Raw genomic sequence first — 23,941 nt, forward strand, 5'->3', positions numbered from 1 at the left:
TATAAATTGCCGTCAAGTTTATCCACACCTCACTTCAACAAGCCAACAAGGTAATTATAAGTCAGGATCATGATACCGACACGTGCAATTATTGCCTGGCTTACATTACGATCATTAAGTTCGATTTTAATTAGAGTGGAAGAATGTCTACCTAGGTGGAATTTGCCTCCGGATTCAACTGCTTGCAAAACAAATGGCATCCATAGCCCGCGTTGCATTAGCACTGCTGACGTGTATGTAGTAAGTTTATATAGCCTATAAGCTATCTATAAACCATCGGTTCTTAACCAGGGGTCCATTGACCCCGTGGGATACGAAGCAACAAAGCCGGGAGTACGAGATACAGTGTGAAATCATACGCTACTGAAGTTATTTCGCAAATCTACATGAAGTAGAATATTTGGTCGGATATATTCAATTCGGAAATTTTCCTCGCGCCTGGTGCAATTTCATGTCGGCAGATTTACTGAGTGAAATTTGGGTACCATCCATCATATATTATCCTGATTTTGTACCTGCATCTCAATTTATTTTCTACTCGTGATCCCCGATTCCAATCTTATAAGCTATTTCAATGTAGCTGACTAAATTCCGAGTAATCTCAGTGTCATATTTAATTTTCAGTAATTTGTGATGTTAATATCCAAACTCTATCCCATTCGGATGCGTGAAAAAGCATCACTCTCCATTCAGACGTGCTAGTAACACCAAGTTTCGTCATATCGAAGGGTAAAAATTTACCACTGTAAATACTAATATCACAATAAGTTACCGAAATTTCCATTTAGGATTGTACGACTTCTACTGGTCGGAATTGACCCGAATTTAGTGTCTAGCGTGTTTTAGGCAACCTGGCCGTTTAATCGCTAAGCAAGTGAAATTCGGAAGAACGAGTTATTTTTTAACAACCCTATTTTTAACAACCCTATTATTCGTCCATGCTGTTGACTCTATTTTGTGGGAAGTCTCTTCCCGGTTTTCAGAGGCGGCATTGAGCGGCTAAGACATAACTAACAACCGTTATTTTAGCTCTGATATACAGAAATCGAGGAAAACTATTCATAGGAAGAAAAAAAAACACTGTCTATGACTGTCTATTTTATTTTTCGTTTGATAAACAGCGGTCAATGAGAGCCGCAAGATTCTAGCTTTAAGCCGCGGTTGGGAATCACTGATCTAGATTGAAAGAAGACTATGGAGCTCACAATGCCACGCCCGCGCTACTTTATCGCCAGACCTCCTGTAATGTGCGTGATTACAGTGTTATTTAGACCTGGCGTGTATAAGCAATACAAAACTCGGCACGATCTTGACATGATATCATCCCTCGGAATTCATGGTTTCTCTTTACGTGACCAGATGAGGTGACTACATTCGCTTGAATCAGTCATTATTGCATATACATCCGACACTAACTCACGTCTGCGTGCCTCCGAGCAAAATCAAAAATAATTCAGCCGCATGCGCTGCTGCCACGCCTATTTTCCTCAAAAAAGTAGGTTTCCATGATTCATTATTCGTGATTCACAACAAGTCGACAGCATCACGAAATAAACTCATTCAATGATGAAAATTCAAATATAACTTACAGAAATGAGTCCATCCTTTTTCGTGATCTTGACAGATTTGAGACCGTTGGATTGCTCTAAGGGTGTAAAATCTGCTGTTGCTACGAAGTTTCGGCGCACCTGCGCACCGCTGGGAACTGCACTGCCGAAGAGACCGGCGGCGATAACACTTTCGTACCCCAAAATTCTCCCGCGTTGGACAAATCCTTCAGTATTGACATCACTAGGTGCTGAAATGCTCGGTTCGAATAGTGCTGCCCCCGCAGTCTCAGCCACGCGGTACAAATGCGACCGTCAGAGTAAAATAATGCGCAACGTGAAGAAATGCGAATTTGGATCGCGTGAGTCTCAGGTATCATTATTATTGACAAAATGTTCATTACTTACCTAAGAAAACAAGTTGTGGTAGTCACATAGAGAAGAATAGATAACGGACACGATCGAAAATTGCGTGATCTTGGGCTGAAAGGAGCTTTTCTGTTCGTGAGCCGTGCTAATAAACCGTATATATAGTGATGAAATGACCTGTATTACAGAGGTTCTGAAGAGGTGAGGTCCCCCAGAGGTTGTGTTGAAAACCCTACGGGGGCCGGAGACCAGCGCTTGGGGCGGCCTCAAAAAGTGCTGCTCCGACACTGGATAGGGAGCACGAAAAAATTTCATAAAGGGTACGAAATCGAAAAAGGTGACGAAACGCTTGAGCTTGTCACGATGACCTGCTTGAAGCTTTCGAATCATACCCATGACTTGTTCACACCAGATATGGGGTAATCGCGATTAGTAATCGTAATCGATTACGACGATTACAGCATCTTCAAGTAATCGTAATCGCAATCGATTACATTCGAAAAAAATCCAAAGTAATCATAATCGTAATCGATTATTTCACATATCTAATCGATATCTTTGTCAGAGAACGATTACTTCTTATTTGTACAAGGACTATGATATGAACGGAACAGTGAACATTCTTGAACGAAACGATTTAATACCAGGTTATTGTTGGCAGAAACGTCGGATTTTCTAATGCCACTTCCCATTATTATGTCACGAGTATTGGAATTTCTCGTCATTGCGTAACGAATGATCCAAACGTAGTAAATAGATATTCGATGTGCATGTATTTGTGTGATTGTAAGAGCACCCGCCATGCCTTATATCAGGTTATCAATACACTCACAAGCTACTACCTCGCAGCAGGATAATAATCACAACTTTGCCCAGTTTCAAATAGTAACGTATGTATTGATGTTTGGTCATGCTTAGGTAAATGCAGCTGGACCATTGCTGCTTGGCGAACAGTACGCCTATATACAATTTTACATACACCGGACAAAGATTTGAAATTTTATACTCGACAAAATCGAACATGACGATTTGCACATCGAAACACTAAAAATCAACGGCTGCTGATATAGATCATAACCGAGTCGGTATTTGCCGCAATATCTGCATTGTAGGCAGAATTTTATGCTCACTTTCTTATTCTCATATAGCCCTACTTCAAACGGGCAACAATCGTTATTTCGCAATTCTTAACTCAACATCTGGATCTGACACCATAGCCATCCGCTTTTACACCATGTTAGCTTGGGTTGCAGCTAGAATCAGGACCGAGACAGCATTTCGTACCCGAAAAGTTGGTCTCGGGTCCTTACTGGGTGAAGTCCCCCAGACGCCCCTTCACGATTGGGCTTTTTGCCACAACTGGAAGACACGTTTTGAGGCGATGTGGATTCGCGCTGTATATTTTCTTTCAAGTCGTGCCAAGTTCAAGACTGAGTTTAATATATAATATTGGTAATTGCATATATTACTATTCATTTTTGATCCTCTCTCAGCCCCGTGGTCAGATATACCGGTCGAGCGTGTGTGGGTGGTGTCTTCGAAAATTTATGGAACGCAATTCATAATTATAGCATATTCGGGCGGACCCAATTCGTGACCTCCTGTCTGCTATATAGTCAAAAGATATTGGAGTCACCCTAGCGTAGCAGCCTATGAGGAAACTAAAGGAAATCTTTCGAGTGTCGCACACACAGATTGTCATTTCTTCACCGGGCGCATCATTTTCCTCTGTAGGTGCCCTCTGTCCCGGGTGGCGTTTACAGTGTAGGGATCTGATTAGCAGCAAGAAAATATTATTCGTCACGCCCATCCAGCGCGGTTAAGGACATTGGATGCATACACAAAGTTTCGGCCAAGGCCTTTCTTTGATAGCACACTTCTTGAAGTCACATATTGCCGAAACTGCATAATATCTTAGTGTGTCATGACATGGTCATGGCCGGCACCGAAATGCCTATTTCCATAAATTATGAATATTTTTTCTTGAGGGCGAGAGGTATGGATTTCAAAATCAAGCTATTCAGCAACATTAAATCGCAAAGAGCAAAGATGTTTTTCAAGTTAGGTCATTAGATCTCTCAAAAATACTCTGTTATATATGTTGTTTACAAAATATGATGATCACGTCATGATGACGTCATGATGTCTCATTTAAAAAAAAAGCTGTTCTATCATGAGACCCATAATCACAATCGTTATATTGTCTTCCAATATGAGTTCAAAGACGAATTCTAAGAAGGAAAATAAATGTAATCGTGAGTAATCGTGATTACTTTTTCAATGTAATCGTAATTGTGATCGAATACTTCCAGATTTTGCTGTAATCGTAATCGTAATCGCGAGATTCAGAAGTAATCGTAATCGCAATCGATTACATTCATGAAGCAATCACCCCATGTCTGGTTCACACATTCCTGAGAATATACTCGATCTAAATAGCACATGCTCCTGACATATCCATAGAGAAAAAGGGCCCAGATAGCAGTGCAATATTTCTTACCCGTGCGGGTATTTGAGTATGAGCCCCATGTGGCTCGTACATTCGGACATATGATCAAGGTCCATAAAAAATTCCAATTGACACATGTCGACTCAAGCCACGAAACGACCAAAATGAATGAACTGATCTATCAACCTACGATATTACTGTGCGGGAGATCTACAAACATACTATATCATCGAAGTATATTCTCGTGTCCAATTGTTTCGTCCTTTGTATACATTTAATCAATTAATACTTAAATACCGTCTGCTCCGCTTTTTTATTATGTCGCTCCCAATTTGTTCATGCTTGGTACCTTGGTTGTTAGCTATTTTGCTTATAGTGCTCTATCACGTTAATAAAATCCTTGGGTACTTGACGCAATAAAGATCATTCCAATGCTATTAACTGAAAAGGGCGATGTAATGCACAACGTAGCTTTGCTATTGCGACTCGTACGGTTATAGACAGTACAAAAGTGCGCAGTGAATGACAAAATTTGCGAAAGATGTGTTGAGTATTTAGTTGAAATATAGTAGCCTGAATTACCCTAAATGGCCTAAATAAACCTCCAACACTTACGTAGGAATTTTGGAGTCGACCTCGGTCTTACTCGAACCAGCAATCTATTGATGTTGCTGCTGTGGATTATACCACTGCGCTATCTCGCCCCTATTTGGTGATTGTGTATTTACATGAAGTCAGTCGATCTATCTACAACCTATATACATACAACATAAAAAGTGATGCTCCCGTTTTTGTGCATCCAATACGGCTGGAGATTTAACAGGCGTATCTTTTCTGCATAAATTGATAACTGAATATTCTTCATGACTCTGGGCTAAGGTACTTTCCCATTTTCATAACTTACATAGACTTACCACCAGATAATAGGCTTAATTTTTATTTATAATTATTGCACTTTATTCGTTTTAAATCGCGATTGAGAGTTCGAACCGTCTGCACGGAATGGTTTCATGTGGCCGTTTAACTTAATTTTGGGCGCAGCACTACCGTTATTCAAGTGCAGAGGGCAAATTATAGAGCCTAATAATAATTCTCCTGATAAACAGACGGCGAGAGTGTTATTTTCATTTCCTTTTGCTAATTTGTCAACGCAAAACGCGTTCTTTTTATCGTCGCCGATTAGCTGCAATGCGAGTCGGAGAATGTTCAACAAAGTCTGGTATGCTGTAATTACTAATTAGCAGGTTTCCGCGCTCCCTTCCTATGGTAGGCTGTAATCCACACGCGATTTCGTGAAATCAGTGCCTCAAATCAGATATTTGCGTACATGTGGGTGGCGGTGAATCGAGAATTCTATTCGTGCGAATGCTTACACACTCACAGGACTATTCTCCATAGCAGGGTTTCTTTACGTTTTTGGGGCGCGAGCTCCTGAATGGTTTTGGTTAGTTGCGTGGACCCGCCACTCAGAAGTGTGGGAAGTTATAATGACTAAACATAAAAGTCATCACTTCCGACCAGCCTTAATCACGGTCTCATTTTGCCATCTAATCTGGTTGTTGCCTAAAAATCTACCTGCTGCCTAATAAAATGTCACTATTTTCGCCCGTGAGCTGTACTGAGCGCTGAAATTGAGATAAAGTAAGACAGCAAGTAAAAAATAACGTCATATCTTACAAAGGACAACGTATTTATTTAATTGTAGTTGTAGGACCCGAAGGGATTCATGGACCCCAGGTTAATATAGGAATATTACACAGTCGTAAATGTGTGGTAAGAACAAAACGTTCGTCTGTGGTTCATAAAGAGACTATATTTCTTTTGATTAGCAACGGTGTGAAGTAAAATCAGTCCAGACCAGGGACGTGCGGTCCAATGAGGCAGGTGAGTCAGTGCCTCACCTGTCGTCAGCGCGAATAAGTGAAAATTGTGAAAACCCTCCATGAGTCGATGATTATTGATATTTTAAGTCGATGTTCATAAATAACGAAATTTGAACATTTTTTCACACAACATCATCAATTTGCATAATTATTATTCAAAAATACAGCGCGAAAGGAGAGTTGCGGCACAGGTGAGGCACGGGCGCGTCGTGCATCACCTGCGACAATGCAATTCCTCATAAATAGCTCGGAATTCATAACAACTGGTATCAATCAAATGCTATCGTCACACTGATTCCGAAAATCCAAATATTAATAGTGTCAGACCACCGGAACCCCCTCAAAATCGCCGAGGAAGGTGACATTCGGCTTCCGCAGAGAAACAATAGCCAGGTGAGGCACAAACGAATTTGCCTCAAGCACTATTCGCTAACAATTGGAGAATCGTAGCACAGTGAAACGCGCTATCGATTTTGGAATACAACAGTCTTGTAGGAATTATATAGTAGCGACGGCCAATACGTAATGCGGAGCAAATACATTCCCTTACTTATGTAGCTGTTATTTATTTTCCGTTAAATTATGGTATGTGATAGCTGCTGGCATAAGCTGCATTGTCGTTGCTTTATGCTTCGAGTCATTATTATCCGTCTAAACTTGCTCATTTAGCACAATTGCGACCAGTCCTACATGTATTGTATAATGTGGAATTGCAACGGCTATTAGTGTGCATAGAAAATGCTCTCTATACCCGCTGCCGTTGTCATTCACATTTTGGATCTCTTTATCAGGTAGGCTACTTTACGTGCGTGTGTGTTTGTGTGTGTGTGTGTGGGGGGGGGGGGTCGGTGTCTCACCAGCCATGAACCTCACCGCACTTCACTGGTCCAGACGAATTGCTGCTGCGTACACGAAGCAGGTCATAGATGTTGTTGAAATAGAAAAGACAGCAATATAGAAATGAATGTAAAAACCATGACTACACAAGAGGTATTTTTCGGACTTCCCTCATGTTGCGTTTCACCACAGAAGAGTTCATTTTCTCTATTACAGAATATCTATTATGCGACTCGCAATGAAGACTTTTTGTGACATGCTACGACGACGTAGTTTGTCTGTCTTTCGGTGACGACTCGTCCGGTGACTGCATTTCTTCTGGCTTCGAGGAATTCGTTGGACAGCAACGACAACATAACACAATAAGAAACCGGTAGCATGCCGTTCTTATGCTCCTGTAAAAGTGGAAAACGACAACCTGTTGAATTTTATCTCCTAACGTTTCATGGATTAACGAGATTCACTAATTTTCAGTTGTTACATCTTTGGGTCAATGATGGGATTATTATTATTATCATTATTGTAAGAGTAGTGACCCTTATCTCCCGTAAGGGTCTGGTGCGCCACGGTCAATAATGGGAATATCACCCTATTTCAAGGATAGACAGTCTCTACCTTGCCAAGCAGAGCCTAGGGACGAGAACGAATGCAATGCATACATATTGCCATCAGAGGTAGACAGTAAAGATGAGCTTCCACTTATAGTTCAGGTATATTGTGTCTACTGACACACTGACTCACCCCACTTCGGATTTCGTGCCGTAGAAAGTAGATTTTGAATATGTGTTTGTACTGCTTGTATGAGTAAAATCACTATACAAACTGGGTGATATAACTCCTGTACCCGGTAATAGAATATATTTTCGATAATTGCACCTATTGGTGGAGTCGTTTGTAATTTTTATTGGTCGCGAGGACTTATAAAACTATAGTTGCATTTAAAACCAATGGTTGTTTGAAACACTGTGTTTAAAACATGTTTTGAGCAGTGTTTTAAACAAATGCCTGATATGAGCCGACAGGCAATTACCACCCAATATAGCCGACGTATACAATATCGGATGGTTGGAAACCTCAAACTAGTCCGTTCGACAGCTAGATAGTACGTAGATATTTCGTCAAAAGAGCTATATTAACCCTATATTTGCAATTTTTAATGTCACTCCACTATGTCGTCACAACTGAATATTCGTGACGTCATGGCTTGAAAAAAACAAGTTTTAAACAAGGGCCTTGTTTTAAACATGCTTGTTTCAAATTGATTGTTGTTTTAAATGCAACTCTACATAAAACTATTCCAGTCCTACATTTGAAACTACGTACTTCAGTTTTTCGGGGACCTTAATTTTTTACTTCCACTTGAAGCAGTTTTGAAGTATCCTGAAAACCGCTACTTCTACATTTAATTCGATAGAAATTTACGGTGTTACTACTTTTATTTGAGTTACCATTATTAATTAATTTGACCACCTCTCATTGTATTACAACCAGGCTGCAAAAACTATTATGAGTATTAACACGGTTGGAAATCGTATCAGGTACGGTTTGACCCAGAAAACCCCAAAAGACAGCCCCATTATAGCCCGTGCGTTAACTTTGCCTTTTGCTACTAGTAGAAGACTATTGGAATACAGTTTGCGATAACTAGAAAATCTAGGATGCAGTTACTTACCTCGAGCAGAGCGTGTAAAAGAACGGATTAAGGGATTCGGATATTCGCAGTAATATGAAGCGAAAGAAATCATACGCGTAAACAGTCAGTCCAAAATCAGCGCCTCGCATCACGTTTATCCTAAATGCTGGAAATATGCAACAAAATAAGTACGCATACACAAGTAGGCTACATATATCGTTATTAAAATAGAGCCATCTGACGATATACTTTGAAAATTGGTTGTTATCAGTTGCATGCATTGCCATATTGATAATTCAAAAAAAATGTTATAACAATAGGGTCAACTCATTTATGCCATTAAGCTTGAAACATCCGTACTTACATACTATATGCCTACTTTGGTTTGTTCAATCATTACCGTCCTCATAATAAGCGAATGATGTAGGTCTATAGACCTATATATGGCGTGAGAAGTGAGTTTATTAGTTAGTAAAGATTTATTCAATTTCCATATCATAACATGAAATAAGGGAATATGCGTGTGTAGCAGAAATGAGGAGAATCTAATTTGGTTTGAATCAGAAACATGGCCATATCGAGTAAAAGAATTAATTTCAAAGATCGATAAAACTTCCGCTCTATTCATGATTTACAGTCAAATCCGACATTTCCAATCCGGTTAAAATACTCAGTCTTACCTTCAAGTCAATACCCACAGAGAGTGGATTGCATAGACATAGGTTGTGGCCTCAAAAGATTGAACTGGTTACTATAGCATGATAAACGCTCTTTTAACATTTTAATATGTTCGGTGTACGCGGTGCTCATGACTTTATATCCCCAGTACTCGCTACTGTAACCGTTAGGTTGCTTAATAATTTACCTATTTCCGGAGAGTAACCTACGATGAACGATCCAACGATGAAACAAATGTGAAGAAGAGCTCTGTTCTCTCTTCTCAAGTCACGTCGACTTCCTTGAAAGGAATACATAGACTGGTAGTCTATCACATTGTGGAAATAGACATGTTGTTTACGCGGTCGACTGGACATTATGTGATGAACGAGGTATTCCATGAATCTGTCAGCCTAGCGCTTGTAACAATACGCTAAAATGCATCGGTATACCTTGGAAAACAACGTCAAATTTGACCCACTACCCACTGCTGCCATATAGTATAACATTCGACCCATTAGGCTATACGGCCTTTGTAAAGTAATAACCTCAATAAGGCGCTACGTTCCACGCGCATTGCTCATCGGGCAATTTCAGATTATGCGACTAAAATAAGCACATGACACACATTGAAATACAATCTGTATATCACATACTTTCTCTTACAATTCTGCGTATCTTTGCGATTACGTGGAGGATGTAGATTGACAGAATCACAATTACGAACACTGGAGCGACGAAGGCGATTGGAAGATAGTATTTCGAATATCTAATCCCGTAGCCGATCCTGAAATTGTTATGTATATTTATATGTGAAAAGAGAATAAATTCACCCAATGTTGCACAAAATAAGATTTTACCTTATAGGCTATAGTCCCCACCTCGCTAGTACATACTCAATGTTGGGTTTTAAAAAATTGTCATCAGTTTATCACAATACCGTGATTGATACTAACAAGTAATGCTAACTGGTTTGCTGATCTCACAAGATATATCATAAAGTGCATGAAAAGACTCACAAACATTTACGGCAGGGGTCGGCAACCTTTTTTTAGTCACGAGCCAAATTTCGAGTGTTCAAGTTTTTGGCGGGCCGGAATTTTTCCTAATACTATATTTTACGCTCACGTCGGTATATTATCCTATATTGCTGCAATCTCAATCATACCAATCACAAAACGCGTATTTACACTTCAACAACGCAGAATAAATGTAACAATTGACGCAGCTTGCTCAGTGAAAGGTTTGATGAAGCAAGTCCGGAATACGTGATCTTAGCTTGGTTCTTCGTGAATTTCATTGTTAAAAACTATTGTTCCCATGCGTAGCCTACGTGCTACCAAAAATTGATGCAATTTCTTCTGCATTGTTGGTCATGCTGCGATAAACACTAATTTCAAGAACGTACTCTTTGTCAAAGTCATGCAGCGATATGCTCTTTGTACGAAATTTGTCATTCAATTAAACTGCATCGCATTTCAAAAAGGCCCATTTGAAATTTTCAGGCAATGTTATTGGCGTCCACATTAAACGGCCTACTGAATAGTCAGAATTTATTTTGTAGAGAAGGAATCTCGGAAAAGCGGGTGAATATTCAGTAATTAGATTTCATATCACAATTACAAATGTAGTGTTGGTACTCGGTTTTCTCTCCTCCAGTACAGGAAAGTGAGCATAAATTTCTTTGTACTGTTGACATTCTTAGAGTCGTAGATTTGTTTCGAATGCGCCGCAACATCTCATGTATTCAGTTGCCCCCCCCCCCCGAAGTTGCAAATTCAATTTCTTCAGATGTGTCGTTAAATGTACCAGGAAAGCACGATTAGCTACCCATTTTCGATTATGACATTATGAGTCGGCGATATTTGCATTTTCGAGGAAAGTTGCTATTTCATTTCAGTTCATACAGTCGTGCAAGCATAGCTGCTCGACTTAATGCGCGAGCACGGCAGATATACAGGACATCGCCTTATTGATTCTCTGCTTCTAGTAATATCTGGCGTAACTGTTGGTGATTCAGCTTGTGATACAAAATCATATTAACAGTTTTCATCATTGTGGCCGAAACATCTATTCAGGTTTGTTGTCTTGGCGCACAATGCATTCTGGTGAATTGAACTATAGATAACTAACCTATACAGAGGCTATTTATCTATTATTAAACACTAAACAGTGTAAGTTTGAGATTTTGTCATTGCGTCTGAGATGTTCCCAGTGTTTTTAAAGCAGAGAAAGGACACCTTTATTGTCACACCCCATCAGAATGGTAAGCCCTTCAATAAGTATGGTAGTTTACACCTTCGGTTGCGAGATACACCCGATTGATAAGCACTGATCTAGTCTACTCTACAGACAATCTCCATCTCCTACTTTAACCGCCTTCGTTTTATGGCGTAGCAATAGACTAATATACGATGTAGGATACTTATATATATTGTAGCAATGCCACATTCTTTCCAAACATTGCTGTACTGCGGATTGAAACTCATGAAACGGCGGGCCGTATCGTTGTGATATGACTGATTACTAATTATTATGTCGCGGGCCGGACGATTTCGCTTGGCGGGCCGGATCCGGCCCGCGGGCCGTAGGTTGCCGACCCTTGATTTACGGAATACTTCCAGGACATGTTAGCACTGCTGTACATTCACGAAAGAAGGGTTATCTATCTCTGATCTTCTTGTATTCCCCACAAGGTCACAATGGATTTTTCGCATGACTGTTCATATGGGTATATACTTTACAAGTTCACTTGGAAACGCCATACCCGTTGCACTTGACGTAAATTTAAAAGTCAATTGCTAATAAGCAATCATTTATATTTTCAATTTTGTGTAATTGGGAGCAGATACGAACGTTACGTCAGATGACTACAGGCGTAATTGCCTGCCTTTTAACCAAGTTCATATGTAACAACTTCATTATGTTTCGTCACAACAACAATACTACAGTAATTCCTTACCACAAGTCTGACATGAAGCAGGATCTCGTGTAGGGATCTGATGCCTCTTCAATCTCCATCCCTACCATCGGATACCACCCGCTGGTTGCGAAACTTTCGATCCAAATGAAGCACATCAATGCCTGTGCTCGATGCGACACCAAGATGACAAATCTAGTTATTGGTAAGGTAGCCGTGAACTTACTGCGACATGCTTCGAATTGATTCGACGCAATCTCTTCGGTTTATTCAGAACGAGGACTCTATATATCACAGTAGCGAGAATATGGTGAACCGTTGCGATCGTAGTCCAATGATCAATCATAACAGCAAGCTGAAAATAAAAGCAATGATTCCGATTGCCAGGTTTCCAACAAACCCTATTACACATGCTCTTAAATTGACATAAATCAAATACCTAGATAGTATTACAGACGTATTTTATTTACTCTAATAATGAGAATGCAAAGCTCAGTCGTGGTGTAGACTATATAGCAGGGGTGGGCAAACTTTTGAGCTCGCGGACCGCATTCAATATCTGAATCCATTCGCGGGCCGCACTATATAAAATTGGGATTATGAACCAAAACGCAATATTGGAATTTGATTATATAGCGAATTTACCGTGGAAAAGGAAACTGATGCTGCCCTTCCCTTTTTAGACGTGTTAGTAGAGAGATCAGGACAAATGTTTTTAACGTCGGTGTACAGAAAACCTACTTTCACTGGTCATTATATTCGTTGGGATTCATTTTGCCCGAAGCGGCGTAAATTAAACCTCATTTCATCGCTCGTTAATCGCGCCTTGCGCCTCTGTTCACCAGAAAAACTGTCACGCGAACTGGATGATATCCACTTGATTCTCTCCAAAAATGGCTATCCGGACCACATATTGAAATGCTCCATCTCTAGGGTATTGAAAAAATCGGATACAGCTCCAAAATATGGACCAGAAAAATGCCCGGCATTTTTGCACCTACCTTGGCTAGGTAACGTGTCTAGCCGTTTTGAAAAGCTTATTAAATCGGCTGTTCACCGTTGCTATTACAGCGTTAACACGCATGTAGTGTACACGACGAAACCCTTGTTACCCAACTCTCGAAAAGATGTACTTCCTGCCTTTGATGCAAGTAATGTTGTTTACCAATACAAGTGCCACTGTGATAGTAGGTATGTAGGACGTACATCTCAAAGATTGTTTGAGCGTATCAAGCAGCATATCCCAAAATTGATTCGGTCAAAAACTTGCGCAAATGATCGCACGGAGCTCGCACGTCAGTGCAAATTGGCTGCAAAAACAGACTGCTATGATGATTACCAAGCATATGCTTCGTCAATTGGTCAGCATCTGAGTGGAAACCTTGCCTGTGCACAGCACTATGATGACAATATGTTCACTGTCATTGCGCGTGGTAGGTCTGTGTTTCATTTAAAAGTGTTGGAGTCTACTATTATTCAGTTGAGCAAACCTATTTTATGCAGACAAAAAGATTTCCTCTATAACCTACAAATTTCTCATTAGTGCGTGTTGTTCCGTGCGTGTAATTGTTTATTTACAAATTGTGCTGCTACTATAGTACCGTATGTCCGTATACTTCATAGTTTAACGCGAAACAATAACTTCATATTGTTAATTTATTCGCTAAAAGCTTTTCGACTAACTCTCGTCAGTAGCGAACGTTAGTGATGGGGTGAATCAAATTCGAAATGTAAGAACTATTTTGTCTGTATGACGTAATAATAACAAAAACAAACAACTAGTAGACGGGCTAGATACGGTAGTAACGGTACAAAACAAACGTTACGAGTACATATTCGGTTATAAATAACCGAAAACACAACACATAACATTAATGAAATATTCCAAGAGTGTAGAGGCGTTCCTTCTTCATAGTTTCAACTTCATAGTTTGTTATTGTTGCCATTGGTACAATGCGAATTTCATGGTTTGTGATTTTGATTGTTGCGTCATACTTTGCCTTTTTGGTTTTGCTTTTAAATCTGTTTAAATCCCTTTAGTGTGCCGATAACTCTTGAAAAGAGGCCCCGAAAAGTCTTCGAGTTAATAAATATTATTCTACAATGGATATTGTATTGAAAGCGAAGACATGTAGATAATATATAGGCTTATTTAAAACAAACCAAACATTGCTTTGATGATATCGTACACGCGTCAGAAACAGTGGCGAGATTTCTTAGGCTGGTCGACTTCAATTACCAATTTGTCAAAACTATAGTGATGAAAGTCGGTTGTCCCGATTCTTGGAACAGGATTGAAATTTAAATCTGTGAGCACCGATCTGTTCATAGATTTACTAATCCTACTTTTGGTTCAGTTCCAGGACACACAATGCTGACAGCATCATAACGATGTTAGCTTCAAACCATACGCTTCTACTATGTGTAATAGATAAAATATAAAAAAATCTACCTAAGACACGCGCGAATCGTTTTTTGTAAGCACATCACTGAAATAATTAAAACTGGGGTGGCCAATCTGAAATCATACTCGTTATCCGAATTATGTCAATCTCGTTCATGATTTCTGTGATGTTTAGCAGTTGAAACCTTTGAAACTGCGTGGGCCTTGAGATCGGGCTGTCGCGCCAGAAATGAAACATAAAAAATAGTATAGGAAGTATTTAACCTAGAACAGTTGTTCTCAAACTTTTTAAGACACGCTACCCCCCTCTTATGATGGTGAAGCATTTCGCGCCCCCTTATGGTCATATCACAAAACGCAACCAGGATGCTACCAAACCTAACGGATAGTTTGATGGCATGAACGGTTACGGCTGTGGATGAGAGAGATTTTCAAATATGAGATTCAGACTAAACACGGATCAATAATTTTGAACCGGATGTAAATCGCGCGGAGCGCGAAAAAAATTTTCAGTTGAGCTCAGCTTCGCGCCCCCTTCAGATGCTTTCACGCCCCCAAGGGTGCGCGGCCCCCAGTTTCAGAAACACTGCCTTCGAATATTGTTAATAAGTTTCTTCAGACTGTCGCGGGCCGCACGGAACGGCGTTGCGGACCGCATGCGGCCCGCGGGCCGTAGTTTGCCAACCCCTGCTATATAGCGATCGACCAATGGTTCTTATAGCCGGAATGTTAGCTCCCCAAGGCTCCCTAACATGCTTCACAACTAAATATATGGTTCCGGCGTACACATCACACTCCCGTGTACTCACATGGAAAATGCATACCATCATTTCACGTTATTGTTTATTCATTGATATGAATTAGGTTTCTTTTATCAATGACTGCTCATATGCGAACTTTGATTCTCTGCAATTGTTGCTAACCGAGCGATAGATTGAAAGAGAAATATGGTATTGTTGTATAAAATATACCCCGAATGAAATATTTATAGTTGCAAAAAAACAGTATACTGTCATAATTATTATAGCGAAGTTGTACATGTGATCAATATATTTACACTGGACACATTATCTTTTACTCTTAATTAAAGTCACGGACTTGAAACCAGTACTCTAAATTGAAGAAGGTTCAGCATCGAAAAGCCTATAAGAACAGCCACTCTTAGCATTACGTAACATCGCATTGTACTTCACTAAATGCGTTTGCCTGACAACTTATGCAAAGGTTGGAGTTTAGTTACGTCATAGTGTCCTACAATGGTGTGGACACAAAGCAAATCTCACGGCTCACAGCCTACGTCGCACTTTCAATTTGGACGAAGGCAATTTTACGGTAATTTTTGACCGGCTTTTTGAGCGCGCAAAGTTATAAAATTGGTATCAATCGACAGCTACAGTGGTAGGGATTGCGATAATATAAATTTTGTTCTGCTCGTGGTCCTGGAACCCCCCGAAATCAGCCTCGAGTGTTGCATTGTAACGGCGTTTGGTATCGTGACGCAACAGTGCTGTCTAGAATAATATGACGCCGCACAGGGGCAAATGCGCACGAGAGTGAGCGTGTGAATGCTCGATCGCTTGCGCAACAAGGGCCAATACGCTTGAGGTCGGCGCGGCTCCTCAACTTCACGCGGGCGGTATTCTTGCGTCACGATACCAAATTCTGTAACAATGCACCATTTGAGGCTGATTTTGGTGGGTTCCAGTCCCACAAGTGGAATAAAATTTAAATTCTCGCAATCAGTACCGCAGTAGCTTTCGATTGATACCAATTTTATCAATTTTCACTCTCGGCAAGCCGGTCAAAAATTACCGTCAAATTGCTCTTAGCCAATTCGAAAGTGTGACATAGACTAATCTCAGTGAGCCGTGAGATTTGCTTGTGTCCACACCATCTTTAGGACACTGTAGTTGCTTGAGCCATACTATCCAGGAGTGCCTATAGCGCCCGCCACGAAACCGATGGTCGAAGGTACTATTTTTACAAGCAAGCCGGTGGACACTCAAACCATGAATTACCGACAGCAAAGTCTAATGCTCAACGAGATGTCCGTTCAATTGATCCATAGTTGTTGCGCAAGAATTGATGAATTGTCATAAACTTCCATGGATAAGACGTATTAGCATTTAGTTGTAGGCTAATAAAATTCCAATTTGTACATCCGTCTAGGGCGCGCCGCACAAAGATTTTAACGCATTCGAACAAGTATTGACCTGAAGAGCGTATCCAAATATCATTGGATTACGACAGCATCAACGTGCGAATTATTACCGAGGAAATTCTAAACATTTATCGGCTGATGCAACACAAATCCGATCCAGTATGTCATAAAATAAGATAAGAAGACTAATTTTATGTCAGTACAAACCATATCGTATGATGATGTACCTTGCACGTCCACTCGGGAAGATTGTAATCTCGCGGTATTAAGCCAGACTTGTAATACATAATTGGACTGGCGACGGCTGACAAGAAATCGGACACGCAGAGACTCATCAGAATGATGTTGAAAGGATTTCTGAAACAATTCTATCGATTTAAGGTAATATATATTACAGTGTGGAAGAGGGTTCGTCAAATTGAAAGTTTTTCGACCGAACCAAAGAAGATAGGCGATGACGCGGCGAAAGTTACACTTCGAAATCCCTACTTCTATTTATAAATGAGCAGACATTGACGGCGATTGCTTTGACTTGAGGAGCCTATACTAAAAGTGATTACTTTGGACACCTCTAGTTGCGGTACATATCGTCTTATAGGGCACATATTACATACATATTAATACCCAAGGATGTGTATTATAATGCCTGATGTTGTGAACTCTGTGAAATCTGACATCAACTAGTAAAACATTGGACTGAGATACATAATATAGTTTTGATTCTCAGTTCTGACCAACTTCTATGTGTCGGAGATTTATCCAGGCTCGTCGTCGCCGACTTCACTGCAACTGCAGTGCATTGAAAAGCACAGACGTAAAGTGAGCCGAGCTGCAAGTCGGCAGCAACGACCGCGATCGAGACGTAGATAGGGGTGACAGCAACTGAAGAATGACTGCGAGAGAAATTGAATGACGTCCACGAGAATACAAAAAGCAAAGAGCGATGAACATTACGAAGTTTTGTGTCGTGGAGCACAAGGCCTAAAAAGACGATAAGCACCACTGTGTTGTGACCATTACCACATACATACATACATACATACATACATACATACATACATACATACATACATACATAGGCCTACATACATACATACATACATACATACATACATACATACATACATACATACATACATACATACATACATACGTACATTTATACATACATACATACATACATATATACTCACTCTCTCAGAGTCTTGTTTCTTGTGATGACCACGAATACGATAGCATTGGCAATGGTGCCAATTAATGCCGCAATGACCACAAATACCCAAAGCAACGTATTTTGCTCTTCTGTCGCGAACATGTACGGAGCCCTGATCACAAAACGAGAGATACGCAGATAGACTCAATGTGATATGAATTATTTTCTACGACCATTGTCACAATATGGAGGAATGATTTGATAATAATCAATGCACTCAATTCCAATTGGTGGATATACTCATTCGAATTGTCGAATACTTTCCAGACCCGCACCAGATTTATGTTCGCAGTCGCAATCTGTTGGAACTGATCTATGCATATTGCATAACCATTCGTATGACTGACACTGCCATACAATGCATAATGTGCATATGCACAGTGCACACCCAGCTACATTTCACAGAGAAATGGCATAACATCGGCAATCGCGTGAATACATTTGGTGACTGGGGACAGACAAAATAGAGCAGCTGAGTGATTTGATTCCATAAGCCAGTGGTTCTCAACCGGGGGTCCGCGAAGCCTCAAAATAGTTAATAACTAAATTTGTATTTTTTCAATTAGGAAAATTACAAGGCAGTTTCGCTTCATTAGTAATGAAACTCCAGAGCTCACATCAACAGAATGGCCCTCCGAAATGAAATATCCTACTTAGCAGATTCATTTTATTTGCTAAATTGCCAATAGCCCACTGATACAAACATTTTGTTGTAAAGAGATGTTTTGTTGTGGACTGTGGATAAAAAGTTGCATGAGTAACTTCGAATTGTTTACAAAAATACGTTTTCTTCTGTGGTATACACAACAATTTTTTTCATAATTACTTCAAAAGCTGTTAGATGGAAACGACTAGACTTGACGATATATGTTCAATAAAAATATTTGTTTGTCAATTTTGGTGCCATATTTGTTAAGATCATACCCAAATGTGTCGTCGGAAGCGTTATGCGGTATTAATACTTTCGCCACCACCTTTATTTATGGAAATGGATTTTCGGCACTAGTTCATATCAAATCGAAGGCGCGTATTTTCAAGACACGACCACGTATTTCAAGAAATGCAATTGCAGAAGTCAACCTAATTTCTACATGAAATAGTAGGATCTTATTTTCAAGAAACGTCATTTTGTTGCTGTTTATCACTAAGCCTACAGTTGTCATTTGCAGACAGATGACGATTGCACGATATTTGAGCTAAATTTGAACTAAAACTTCTTGGGGGTCCGTGAAGGTCCGAAGCGGGTACGCGAAGACAAAAAGGTTGAGAACCACTGCTATAATCCTTCGAGTATAGTATACGAGTATCACTCATTTTGACGTCACAACAGTACGAAAGATGCCACCACCAAGACTTGAATGCCTGTTCTACATGAGATTATGGTATTCTGGTATTTCGTCGACTATACCAATTTCACTGCATTTTGTGACAATGCTGTGGATTGGGACATCGCAAATATGTTATTTCTATTAAGGTGCTCAATTTAACTTTGTACTACATGTTTCTAATGTTGCGATGAGACCAATCAATGTTTCAAGGTTCCGCAGTTGGTGAAAGTATCGAATCCTTGATAAATAATCTCTCTCTCTATTAGGGATGCTGTGAACCTCTAAGAGGCTCAGGTTCGTGTGAACGCGAACGTGAACCTCATGACGTCACGTGACGTCATATTGCTAATTCCAACCATACATACATGATAACTAGCGACGAGTCGGGCCACATAATGCCACAATATACCGAAGTACATATTGACGTTTTAAACGTCGCCAAATGCATTAAGTGGCGCAATCAAATGATATAATAATCCCATAAAATCAATACCATCCGTCGCTTTGCCAACAATTCCGACGAAGACTTGCAAGAGAATATAAGCTTACGCCCTAGGCCAGACCGGGCAAGGTATTCGGCGTCTGAGTATTGCTACGTTGACATTATGCAGAGAGTAAAACGGGTTTCTATACTTGATATCGATATGACCCCATTAACAGTTATACAGCAGTAGCCAACACCCCAATCGCACGGATTTGGTTTTTATGATACAGTGAAAATATGAAGTCAAGATTGACCCCGTACGCCTGCTAGATTTTTTTTTACATCAGACTACGATATCGATCGCATTGATTGGTTATATAAACATCATTCGCTGACTACATGTAGTGTATTTCGCTCTTGATGCTGCGTGATTGCGGGTCAAGCTCACAGCGGAGAGTCACTGCATATTCACAAAAGGAAAGCTGGATATTTCGAGCAAACTTTTGTAACAAAGCACGTAAAATTTTTGCGTTTGTCAAGGTGCATGCTCGTTTAGTATTGATTTTTTTTATGCTGCCAGTGCCATGCATGTAGTGGCCCGCAGTTGAAATGTAATCAATTTCAACCAAAGATGTTTTAATGAAGTGAAAATTGTATTATATGAAAAAGGTTCAGAGCGCAGATCCTACCACGGTTCGTTTGTGAAGGTGAGCCTCTAAACTTCCGAGAACACAGAACGCTAACGTGAACCTCTCGTTCACACCATCTCCACTGTCCATGTCTCACTACTTCACTCGAATCATTTGAATTAATACTCGATTCGGATACAACGGAGATTCACTGCAGAACCCCTTTTCAAGTGTTGGAGGTTGATCTATGCTCCTCCTCGCCAACTAATACACATAAGGGTTGTTTTACAAACGCCTAGAATGGGCTGCGCTATACAAGTCAGCAGAAACGGAATCCTGATAAAGAATATCCGTATGGTGTAAATTACCATTGCAGTCGAAAAACACCATGAATACCACAAACAAAAACAAGATCCGATTCCTCGGATCACTCTGTCCATCCATATTGGTGGCCTATAATGTCTGGCGTATAGCCGGGCGATTAGCGCTTTTCAAATAAAAATAAACGAACAAACACTCACCATACTGTGGTGTTTCTATACTCCCGAATTATAGCGGTTGTGTTCATCCCAGTATTAGTCGGCTTTGAAGTGACGGCGCGAACGGATTGACGCTATTCAAACACGACTGACGCTTGATTTCTTTAGCTGCGCATTTAATTAAATTTAATTTCCTGTCTCTGTCGATTTTTAAGGAATTTTCTTTCGTGTGATTACGCGCTGGATAGCAATTACACCTATTATAGAGAAAGGATCAAGCAATGTTTCCAACATCGCATACACCACGCTGTGTCGACGGATAAACTATATAATCATCATATCTAGCCGAATAACACAATGACAATTATAATACAATTATATTGCAATACAATAGTTTTATCGTCAATGCAATTATAGATCAGCTCTATGGAAATACATCTGGGCGCCTGCCTGCGCGGTGCAAAACCATGGTGTGATCCATATCGCAAGCAACGTTATTATATATACCGGCTTTTTCGGTATATAATCCAACGATAAGCTATAGACAGATATTATTCCAGTCTCGCATGGACCATGATATGTAATCATATTTTATGTATGAACGAGAGAGTTTCCCCATTGATGAACCATACGCCCGGGCCGTGCTTGACAAAAATATTATTGGGAGTCAAAAAACATCCAGGATTTAATATATTTTGATCCAATCACCAGTTATAATTATTAACGACACTAATTCTATCTGTTAAATAGAATAATGATGTAGTCATATGGTCATATATCCAAATATTTTCGGTGGACACTCGTCAGGGGTAATCGTTAGCCGCTATAGCGGAGAATTGGAAGAACATTGTATATCAACAATTGTATCACCAAATATACATAAGACAATGTTTTTCAATATTCGGGTTCATTTCAATATGAATACACTATTCAATTGTGCATTGAAGCTCTCTACCTCGAAGAGCCTATTCTATATGTATCCTTGCATTGACTATCTCCGTAGCAAATCTTTATACCTGATGATGAATCAGCGACATAGGCTGCTCTGAAAATAGATCAGACCACCGGTGTATACTCCACTCTCGAAACAGGACATTCATCATTACCGCGAAACAAGATATACATTGGATTTTACTATCAGACGCTCAAATCCCGGATAGCAGAGCCGGATTAGACCAAATATACCTAGACACTTTGAATGTTTACGCATGAAAATCTGTTGATATTAAATTTCTATGTGTAAGTGCTACTTGGTGGTTCGCGTACGCCAAAGTGTTTATTAAACATAGCGTAACATTCAAAATATAGCGAGAATCACAACAGCAAAGCGTTCCAGTGTATTAAGCAATAAAATTCTACATTGAGTCGACACAAAATAACTTCACATCTAAAATCTACATAATTTCGTAGCTACCTGTTCCCGACCAACTCATCGTGTTACCACTACGCTTATGGTATACGTTATAAGCTGCCGTCTGGCTACACTCTGCGGCAAGGTCTATGCTTTGCGTGCCTACTGCTTACCGAATAGTGAGGTCTATGAAATCGCACAATATTGTACATTTTCACAAAATCCATTCGAAAACTAGAATGGTCGGAAAATACGCGAGACGACAGACATCGTGACGTCAGGAGAGCCTGGGCTATCTGTTTGCCTCCATTGTTCGATTTTTTTAAGTCAGTGAAGTCATATTTCGCGATACGACAGTTCATATACAAAGTTATTTTTAAATCTCTACCAGTTGCTGACGATTACACCTGGCTAGTGTCAGCCGAAAGCATTCGGATTTATTTCAATTTGAATATGATATTCAATTAACTCTAACCATTCAACACAAATACAAGCTAACCCTATAACATTATCCTATCTCAATCCTAACCCTCACTGGATATTTTGAATGCCCATAGCAAATTTTCAATGTGTCGTTATTTTATGACTCGGTGTTATGACATTCTGACACTCGTATTTCGAATTCCGCGCTTTTATGACACTGGGTTGAATATCACCTATTTTTACAATCGCTACATTTTGGTACAACTCTGTACCTTCGATTCTATCACGCTAGCGGCCTTCCAACATACCAACGGTCAAGGTACAGTGTAGCAGCGGTATGAATATCAAAAAAATCATCCTCGCTTTGTTTCAGGTTTAATATAAACGGTTTACACGCGATTTCCAACTGCGATGTCATGACCGGTGATGTGACGACTGAATTTTCGACAAATTGTTTAATTATTTCTATTTGAGGTGACGACCGAGCTATTATTATCGGACGGTACAGCACAGAAATCCGTCTCTTCACCAACATGTGCTCGTTTGCGGTGATTTAATCCTCGCGTCTGAATCACGAATCATGTCGGTTTCTTTATTGAGAATATAAGATATGGCGTGTTTAGTTGGCTAAAGTACCATGGTGTAATCGCACTGTTAATATTGGCAATATTGGCAACGAAGGTTACCGTGATTGAATGTGGTAATTATCAGGTAGGCGATATACACTTCAATTCAAAATGGATTTGGTGTATCGTAACCGTTCAATATCACCGTGTAACACGATTTTTGTTCCCGGGTTCTAATTGATATTTCCTGATCACCCTCACCTAGAAACTTCCAAAAATCAATATAGCTCAATCCAAACTTTGATTTTGTGGTTAGGAGAGTGATTTTTTGAATTTGTTAGTATGTGCAATATTGTGCATTGTTATACTGATTCACCCCATAGGAAATTCATATTTACCAAACTGTCTTTGATCGCTGATACATGGTACATGGGAATTTGCACATAACTGTATTAACTGTATCCGAATCAATGTTAAATGGAAACTAAATAAATATTTCAGGCTAAAACAGATCAGGTATAAAATCAGTTAAAAATGGGATATTTTGCTGGATTTCATCCTGTAACAAGATTTTTGTTCCCAGGTTTTAATTGATATTTCCTGATCTGTCTCACCTGGAAACTTCAAGAAATCAATATAGCTCATTCCAAACATTAATTTTGTGGTTG

General features: G+C 39.8%; 1 protein-coding gene and 1 long non-coding RNA gene across 2 annotated transcripts; one reads left to right on the forward strand and one right to left on the reverse strand.

Moving 5' to 3' along the window:
• The first annotated feature begins 55 nt into the window (after positions 1-55).
• Positions 56-7,552, forward strand: LOC145433008 (uncharacterized). The gene is made up of 2 exons (XR_013913031.1): positions 56-1,920; positions 7,302-7,552. It is a non-coding gene; the product is annotated as an uncharacterized LOC145433008 (long non-coding RNA).
• LOC145433006 (sphingosine 1-phosphate receptor 1-like) lies at positions 6,035-22,805 on the reverse strand. Its single transcript, XM_080309872.1, has 9 exons — positions 20,976-22,805; positions 18,054-18,185; positions 17,088-17,217; positions 12,522-12,650; positions 12,338-12,459; positions 10,032-10,162; positions 9,584-9,676; positions 8,758-8,884; positions 6,035-7,480 (listed from the first exon to the last, which is right to left on the reverse strand). The coding sequence occupies exons 1-9, from the start codon at positions 21,020-21,022 to the stop codon at positions 7,345-7,347; spliced, it is 1,047 nt and encodes a 348-aa protein (XP_080165998.1). The 5' UTR covers positions 21,023-22,805; the 3' UTR covers positions 6,035-7,344.
• Between the last annotated feature and the right edge of the window lie 1,136 nt (positions 22,806-23,941).

Source organism: Botryllus schlosseri, chromosome 2, assembly GCF_051294905.1.
Source record: "Botryllus schlosseri isolate E-star chromosome 2, Bs_hap1, whole genome shotgun sequence".
NCBI lineage: Eukaryota > Metazoa > Chordata > Ascidiacea > Stolidobranchia > Styelidae > Botryllus > Botryllus schlosseri.

Bases quoted from the DNA above. Each gene is read 5' to 3' on its own strand.
- LOC145433006 (XM_080309872.1), bottom strand. From the start codon at position 21,022: ATGAACACAACCGCTATAATTCGGGAGTATAGAAACACCACAGTATG. The intron at 17,218-18,053 runs GTGAGTATATAT...GAATTGTTTCAG, and splicing joins AGAAACAAGACTCTGAGAGA to AAATCCTTTCAACATCATTC. The intron at 12,460-12,521 runs GTAAGTTCACGG...CATCGAGCACAG, and splicing joins TCAATTCGAAGCATGTCGCA to GCATTGATGTGCTTCATTTG.